Source organism: Lactuca sativa, chromosome 5 (genome assembly GCF_002870075.4).
Source record: "Lactuca sativa cultivar Salinas chromosome 5, Lsat_Salinas_v11, whole genome shotgun sequence".
In the NCBI taxonomy this organism is placed as follows: domain Eukaryota; kingdom Viridiplantae; phylum Streptophyta; class Magnoliopsida; order Asterales; family Asteraceae; genus Lactuca; species Lactuca sativa.
The window spans coordinates 334,633,457-334,642,253 of NC_056627.2; the positions used below are offsets into that span (position 1 = coordinate 334,633,457).

At 35.4% G+C, this 8,797-nt stretch overlaps 2 protein-coding genes across 3 annotated transcripts; one reads left to right on the forward strand and one right to left on the reverse strand.

Annotated features, from left to right (window-relative positions):
* Positions 1–1,777: 1,777 nt before the first annotated feature.
* Positions 1,778–3,538, forward strand: LOC111920997 (DNA-3-methyladenine glycosylase). Its single transcript, XM_023916560.3, is given in 9 exon segments — positions 1,778–2,045; positions 2,048–2,190; positions 2,192–2,248; positions 2,473–2,544; positions 2,628–2,751; positions 2,835–2,905; positions 3,078–3,093; positions 3,096–3,134; positions 3,207–3,538. Coding segments are annotated over 9 exon segments (843 nt in total). The 5' UTR covers positions 1,778–1,933; the 3' UTR covers positions 3,416–3,538.
* A 1,034-nt stretch (positions 3,539–4,572) lies between these two features.
* On the reverse strand, positions 4,573–8,096 carry LOC111920998 (gamma-tubulin complex component 3). 2 transcript variants are annotated; one of them, XM_023916562.3, is made up of 3 exons: positions 5,551–8,096; positions 5,096–5,462; positions 4,573–4,992 (listed from the first exon to the last, which is right to left on the reverse strand). In XM_023916562.3, exons 1-2 carry the CDS (start codon positions 7,893–7,895, stop codon positions 5,189–5,191), a joined length of 2,619 nt encoding a protein of 872 aa, XP_023772330.1. In that variant the 5' UTR covers positions 7,896–8,096; the 3' UTR covers positions 4,573–4,992; positions 5,096–5,188. The 2 variants fall into 2 exon arrangements, with proteins under 2 accessions (XP_023772330.1, XP_023772329.1); XM_023916561.3 differs by having other exon boundaries at positions 5,067–5,462; positions 5,551–8,095.
* Between the last annotated feature and the right edge of the window lie 701 nt (positions 8,097–8,797).

Genomic DNA, 8,797 nt, shown 5'->3' on the forward strand with positions numbered 1-8,797 from the left:
ATGGTAGGAAGACCCGGGGGTTAGCCCTAGGCAATATGTATGAAAGACCGGGAGGTGGCTCCTGGCGCATTGTATGCTATAGATATGAAAGACCAGGAGGTGGCTTCTGGCACACTGTATGTTGTTTAGCAAAGTAGAGTAGTATGTACGGTTGTCTTTGTGATACTTGTATAGAAGATCAGGGTGTGGCCCTCGGCACATGTCTGTAAGACCAGGAGGTGGCCCTTGGCACATGTCTGTAAGACCAGGGGGTGGCCCTTGGCACTTGTCTGTAAGACCAGGGGGTGGCCCTTGGCACTTGTCTGTAAGACCCAGGGAGCGGCCCAGGCTTGACCAGGAAGACCACGTGCGGCCCGTGGCATAATGGCAAGACTATGTTTGGCACATAGCACCTTACTTGGTTATGGATAAGTCGGTTATGTATGGTTCTTGGCTATGAATGGTTTGTATGGTATGTGGTATCTGGGGAACTCACTAAGCTTCGTGCTTACGGCTTTCAGTTTTTGTTTCAGGTACTTCCGGTAGCGGATGATGGAGTTCGGGATGATCGCATGGCACACATCATAGATTAGTCAGTCTGGGAATGTTTTACTCTGATAATGAACATGTGTTTTGAAAACTAATACTCTGTTTATGTTTTGAAATGATGATTTTACTTTAAGTAATACTTTATCAAAGGAAATTTTTAGTCTTGAATTTTGGGACGTTACACAAGCCTTTGGTCCAAGTGCATAAGTCCAATCCAATACTCTTATTATTCATACTTGGCCCAATTATAATTTAAGAAAATTAAATAATTAATACCTCGAAAGACGATCGTTACACAAAAAAACCGAAGTTGCGGTTTTCGGTTCGGTTTTGGTCAAAAACCGTACCGAACCGCACCATGGTCACCCCTAATCGGCGACGCGATTGATGACCGGTGACAACAACGATCTGACAAGCGACGAGGGTTTTTTTACGCAAATAATCAAGGCTTAGAGAAAATAGAACAAAGGAATTGGGACGGACATACCATAAGGGATAAATGGTTTTTACCTATTGGGCATTAATTTTTAAAGATAAATCGGGTATACCCGAAACCCAACAAACATGCAATATGCCTTGCTCGAAAAGAAAATCGGATTACCCGAAAAAATTAACTCGATATCTGATCTCTGAAAAAATCGAAAAGGTAATTCGGGTAACGGGTATTTTTGACAGGGTTAGTATGCGGGTATAGGATTGGTTTTGGTGGAAGGTGTTTGGGTGTTTGCTAAATTTTTGAATTTTGAAGTTGTGAAACTAGAGAGAGAGAGAGAGAGAGAGAGAGAGAGAGAGAGAGAGAGAGAGAGAGAGAGAGAGAGAGAGAGAGAGAGAGAGAGAGAGAGAGAGAGAGAGAGAAGAGAGAGAGAGAGAGAGAGAGAGAGAGAGAGAGAGAGAGAGAGAGAGAGAGAGAGAGAGAGAGAGAGAGAGAGAGAGAGAGAGAGAGAGAGAGAGAGAGAGAGAGTATTAAAAAAAAAACAAGAAATTATATTTTTTTATAGATTAAAAAAAAACTAATTATTTTTTAAATCCAACCGTTTGAGACCGTTTCCTTTTTTCATGTGTGGAGCAATGTTGAAGGCTCAACATACAACCACGATGTGTGTAGCTTGCCTCAATGACATGAAAGGAGATCAGATCAGCCTTCTCCACAACGTTTTAAGCCCTACTGTATTATATATATTTTCGATTGGCATGGATGGCTTGAGGTTGCCGAAAATCTAACTTTTGTATTTTAGATAAAATTAAAATTACTGATCATAATAAAGAAAAAAGTTTGAAATAAATTGATATTTTGGAGCTTTTTTATACATTTATTCTCTCTACGTGTACCATATCAAATAAATACTCCGGGTGTGGTCCTCTACCCCGCTGCAAAATCAATCTAAACCCCTAAATTGATGCCAAAATGAAATCACCCAACGGTTCAAATCGAGTTCTTAAACCCTTAAAACCTGTAGATTGCTCCACGAAAGATCCCAAACCTTCAATTCTTAAGATCAAACCAAATTTGAAGCCAAAATCAAGACAAAACCTAGAACAATCAAGCAAAAAGCCCTAACCCAACCCGGTCTTCATTCAAAAGAATCAAAACCCACATTTTTGTTGGAAAAATCCCCGATACTGGGTCCTGAATTTTACCAAATCGACGCCCTTGATCTTGCACCCTCGATTGCTTGGCAAGTATCTGAGGAGAGACGACGTTGTTCTCCAGATTACAGAGGTAGAAACTTGAAATTTACATATTCTTCTTAATCAATTGTGAATATGCAGAAGAGCTTAGATTAATCAAAGTCCCCTGATTGGTAACATCAATTAGGGTTTAGATTAATCAGTGTTTGATGCATCCATATTGATTGATGATTAATCAATATTCGATGTATTTGCAAGTGTGTTTATGAAAGTAATAATTGGTAAAATCAATGATTATGAACTTGGCACCAACAGGTAGAGGCATATAGATCTAACGATTCAGCTTGTCATGGTCGCGTTGGCATTACACCAAGAACTGCTCCTATTGTAAGATCATAAAACCATTCTTTTGCTCTCCACTCTTGATCTTTTTCACTCTATGCTTATTCTTTCTTTTATAAATTGCATAGTTTGGAGCAGGAGGGCATGCTTATGTTTATCTCTGCTATGGTCTGCATACCATGCTCAATGTTGTGGCTGACAAAGAAGGAATCGGATCAGCTGTCTTGATTCGTTCTTGTGCTCCTGTCACTGGTAATCTATTCTTGTATAATATAATAACTTGTATCAATTTTTTATTTTTTTTAAACTAATAAATTGATGATATGAATTAACAGGATTGGAAACTATCAAACAACGTCGGGGTTTGGATACTGAAAAGCCAATTCTTCTTACGGGGCCCGGCAAGGTTAGACTCAATTATGGCCTTTTTCTGTTCTCATTAAGTGCAGATAAATGAGCTTAATGTGTTAAGCACTTAATCAGTACAGATATACATTTTGCTGTTTCTTTTACTTTGTATGGACACAATGACTTAATGGGTTAACCAAAAAATGATTCCATGTGTTGACTTTATTAAGGTGGGTCAAGCGCTTGGATTTCAAAAGAATGGAGTGGACATGCTCTCTTTGCTTCTGGTAACAAATGATCCCAATTTTTTTTTGTGGATTGAATGGAATGGAATGTGAAAGAAGTTGGTGGTGTTTTAGGTGATCTGGAGTTGTTGGATGGGCCGGAAGTGAAAGTGGAGGAGATGGTAGTGGGCCCACGTGTGGGGATAGATTATGCTTTGCCTGAAGAAGTACTCTGCGTTGATACCACTGCTTTTGCAGTTGCAGGTAGCCCTTGGATAAGTGCTCCTAAGAACACCCTTAGACCACCTTCATCTTCTACAAAACTCTTGGATATCACAGTTTAAAGTTATCTCTTTTTTTGGGGGGGAAAGAAAGTGTTTTTTCTTGGGTTAAATGTTGATGTTATTATGTATAGTAAACAAATTATTTTGAAAAGATTTATCACTTAAGTTTTATATTTGTTCCAACTTAAGAGTCTCCAAAGTTTAAATAAAAATAGATAAAAACAAGATTTATGGTCATAATCAAACTGAGAGTTGGCATAATATTAAAGAGACTTTAAAGTTTAAATAAAAATTTAGAATCGAATAATGTAACATTTGTCTTGGTTTTTGTTTATGACAGATGTAACTTTTCCCAAAAGGCCAAAACCAACAACTTTCAGACTCTTTTTTGTCTTCAAATTCAAAAACTACTTTAAGTAGCCTTTAATCAAAAGTTTTTTTTTTATAATTTTTCAAATTGATTAATTACCTTATTTTTTTTAATCAACATCAACATTGTGAATTAGATAAGTCTTTTTATACAATGTTTTAAAAGCTTTTGGCTACTTATACCAAACACTAATATACAAATAAAAATAGTTTCCGGTTATCATCTAGTTTTGTCAAATACAACCAAAATAGCTATTTAAAGTCTAAACCAATTGAGTAAGTGTTTGGTTAAAGCTTATTTAAGGAGTTTTTTTTAACTTGTTACTGATTCCAAACTGTATAAGTTAAAACTGTGTTTAGATAGACTTTTAAAAAATAGCTTAAAGCAATTCCACACCGAAAATAAGTCTTCTTTTATAAGTTACTCTTCATTTACTTATCAAAAGCTCTCAAACATTTTTTTTTTAAAAAGCTCCGATGTGATGCCATTATAAGTTTATAAGTAAAAAAAATGTCTGAACCATTTTAAATAAGCACTTCTAAACACCCTCTAGGTAAATTGCTATTTTACCCTTATTTTTGGTTCGGAAATGTTAACCACTTTAAATTACACGAACTTTTTTGGGGAAAAAAAACTATAAATTGATGTTTATTATACAAATGTCCTTGAATCTAAAACCAACAAACCATGAAGAATTTAAGAAATTCACACCAAATCAAAACATGACAAAGGCACACAGCAACATCAAACCAATTAACGTGTTCTAAACACAAAGAAACGGACATCAAATCAAACCATATATATACCATATTGCCTTTTAGAATTTAGAAGCAATACGAAATTGAACTATGGAAAAAGAAGAAACAAATTGCACCAGAAACCTTACCATATACAAAGCCAAAAACACATGATTTACATTCAAAACGATTCACTATTTACAAACTTGAACCAAAATGGAACAAAACAAAACCATAAAACATAATAAAATTGAATGAAATTCTGGATTATCACTTGAACCCTAAAATGCCAAACCAAACAACCAAGTGAAATTATGACAATGAGACAACTACATTTCAATTACCAAACTATTGACAGAACATTTGAAGACAAAAATTGGTAAAAGAAAAAAAAAACAAACACCCATCACTCTTAGTCAACCCAACACAAATGACAAAAAACCATATTACACAACAGTTAAAAGATCATCAGCAACATACCTTGAATCCACCCACATTCTCCTTCTGTGGTCCCCACAAACTAATCCAATCTAAAAACACAAAAATGTCAAAACTTATTAGCATCATCATGTTATCTTGAAATGAAAATAATTTAATAATATACCTAAAAGAAATGATATACAAAAAGGTTACATCATGTCTGCCCCCCATAATATCATATGCCACGTGGAACCTTGTTTTATGAGGAACTTCAAACTTCAAACCAATTGTGTTTTAATTGTTGATTTAAGATGCAGACCCATAAAACTCAGTAAAGTCAAGGCGAAACATGAGAAACTTCAAATCAATATGTTGTTGCACAGGCAATTGAGAAAGAAACCCTTTGAAAAGTGAAGAATATTCCTTTGAAACCCCATCAATATCTTGTCCTGTGTTTTTCAGAAAATCACCCGCACGTTGTGTTATCGCTTTCCTCCCTTCACTTTCCCATGAATCAGAATCCATGTTCTTCTTGCTTCTAGAATGTTTCACACCTTCCATCTTCTTATCCTCCATTGTCCTACAAACATTGATAAATCACACACACAATATAACTTTTTTCACTTAAAGGGCTTAATGAGTTAAGCACTTGTTAGTTATTTTATTACCTTGCTTGAAATTCATAAATTCCTTCATAAAGTCGATCTGCATGACTACGGAAGCGTAATATAAGATCAAACAACATGAAGAGTGTTTTGTATAAATCTTTAGAACGTTCACCAAGAAGAGACTTCTCAACAATCGAATGAAGATACTTATCATGAGCTGCAAGAAGGTCATCAAGATCTTTAGCTGCTTCCATTTCATCAGAAAAATTAGCCCATGAAACCTCCAACACCTCAAACATTATATAATACTGCAAATTAGTAAGAAAATGATTCATTTCATTCCACAAAACTTGACACCTTCTTGAAGTCAAAATCAACCGAAACTTAACAGCCTTCGGTAGCTTCGTGAAGAAATGAGAAGTAATCAAATTCGGTTTCATTGTCTTCCATGCACCAATAAGCGCGTGTTCCACCCTTCTAAGCTTCCATAAAAAATTAAAAATTCTAAGGTATTTTGCCATTATAGAGCCTGTAAATACTGTATTTAAAGGAATTCTCGCATCATAATCCAAAGAAAACACATCCCACCCTCTATCTCCACTACTATGTGGCATCATTTTCACACGTAATCTATCTAAAACATCAGGGTCGTCATATTGTGCGTTTGATGACCTAATTGCACTTTCTAAAAGCCCGGAGAGTTTGAAAGAACTTATAGTGTTAGCAGGCTCGGAAAGCTCGGGCCCCACTATGTCCATTAAGTACTGAACAAAATCACCTTGACCTAATAAGAGATATCGTTTGATAGCAAGACAATGTTCTTTGAATCTATAACGATTGTAAACAACATCCATTAAGTGTTTATCGATTCTTTTTGCTGCTTCTGTGACTAAAGATTCTAGTGCATCTGTTTCACCATATCCTAGACCTCCTCTTCTTGTTGTAGTCCCTGTAGCAGCTGCAGCTTGTGTTGCTGCATCTGCCCAGGTTCTATCCTCACAACAAACCCTAAGAAAGTTGATGGATTTACCTGTTCTTAGTATACGGCGTGCGAGAGATTGAGAGATGAAAGAAGGAAGCATTGCAGGATGGAGTTTATAACCTTCTCTCCATAAAGATTCTGCTTTTACAGATTGTCCAAGAACAAAGAACTCAGAAAAGATGTCTTCAAGCTCACCTTCTAAGACCCAGCTTCTTACCATTTCGAAAAGAGGAGAACATACTCTGCGAAGTAATCGTTTCATGAAACCATGGAGAAGAGGGTCACCATGTTGGGCGTGCATGTGGATTGCTCCAGCCATGGCTCCACCCTTGAGAGCTTTACAGCTGTCTACAAGAACAGCCATTAGGCGCATCTTCACCATTGGCTCTGCAAACCAGACTGAAAGTCTTCTAAGAGAAAGATAGTTGCCTGAGGTTGCATTGTCTGAAACTAAAGGGATTGGATTCATTGATTGTGATTGGAGTACAGCGAGTAGTTTATAGTACTCAGAAAGCTCATCTTGTAATGCTGCACAGAATGCTTGAGCTACTGTTCCAACATCTTCATCTTGGAACTTGTACATACTCTCGGAGATGTAGCCTTTTACCTTTTTGAACAACCAGCCAAGCTCACAGAGCTTACGGATCATGATTTTGGTAGGCTTTGGAACCCTAATTGAATCCAGTAATGCATATCCATCAATGGTTTCATTGAATTTCACATACTTCCCATCGATTCCTTGACAAGCATACAACACATCTCTCACCAAAACCTCCTCTGAAACATCATTCTCTTCCTTCACTATCACAGCAAACTCCCTATACGCTATATCTCGCAAATTCTCAGGATCTTTTGAAACCAATAGAACGCCACCATTGTTGAACTTTGTTGAATTACTATGACGCAAACCGTTTACATTATCATTAGAAACCGCAGCATCGTTCCCATCATCATCTAGATTTTTCCCTAAACGTGAAAAACCAGAACTATCCTTTGTAACCCTAGCAAGATTTCCATTAGTTTCAGGCTCAAATAACGTTGGGAGTCCACCAGAAAAGCTCGAATCGCTTTGAAGTTTAAGGTTACTTTTACGATCTTCGGAAATGACTTTGAGCAAATAAAGGACGGCCCACTTATTGTTAACACTACCAGGGCCATTTTTAGAAGCGAATTTAGAATAGAGATCTGCAAACGATAAGGCATCAGACAGTTTACCTTGTTTAACGAGTTGGCTCTTGATAGAATACGCCATAGCGGCTTCGTCGGCGGCGATCGATGGCGTCATTCGGCTGGATAAAATGCGAGTGGCGTACTTGACATTGCTAGGGTTAGGTTTTGAGTTTGAAAGTGAAGAAGAAGAATTGTTATGCAGACGGTGGACTAATTCCCGGACAAGATCTCCGACACGGCGGTCGTCTTCCATGGAAAGCGATTAACGGCGAGCGAGAGGGGGAGGGAGGTGTTTGTAAGGTTTGAGAGAAATCGAGGGCTTTTGTTTTTTAGTTTTTTTCAATGTGGGCGCGGAAATAATTTCGTTTTCAGTCACCAGAGTTTTTTTAATCATAAATCTACCTATCACTTTTCTTTTTCAAAAACTCCTTTCTCACAAAAATAAATATAAATAAATAAATTTACCTCTTTTAATAAATAAATGAAATCTAAAAAAATAAAAATGATATCTGTCAGTTTTTTAGAATATTTTTTTAACGTTGTATTTTTCTATGATTTTTATTATTATTTTTTTGTAGCAAATCAAATCTAATTCAAATTTTAAAAATACAAAATCATATTATTATGTTTATTTTATTTAACAAATTAATTCATAATTATTTATAATCGATAATATCTTAGTTTTTTATATTTATTATTCTTTTATCTATATAAAAAAAATTTAATATACCGACCGTAATTTATACAGGTTATAACCTAGTAAATAAATAAATTAAAAAGCATTTAGGAAATCTTCATTAACTATCCTAATATTTGGGTTTGTTTTAAAACAAAATTATAATTTGAATAAAAAATGAGAAAAAAAAGGTAAACAAAAAAAAGTAGATAGATAAATAGCATTTAGGAAATCCTCATTATAAGTGTCCTTATATTGAGCTCGTTTTAAAACAAAATTATAATTTGAATAAAAAATGATTAAAAAAAAATTGCAGTTTTATTTATATAATGGTCTTTGAAAAATACAATCAAAATTTTAAGATTTTCGAAAATGATAATTTTATAATTATATTTTAGTGTTTTAATTCTTAATTTATTATATTATTGTATTTTTCAGTGTGACAGAAAGCATAATTTCGTTCTATTTTTTCATAGGAC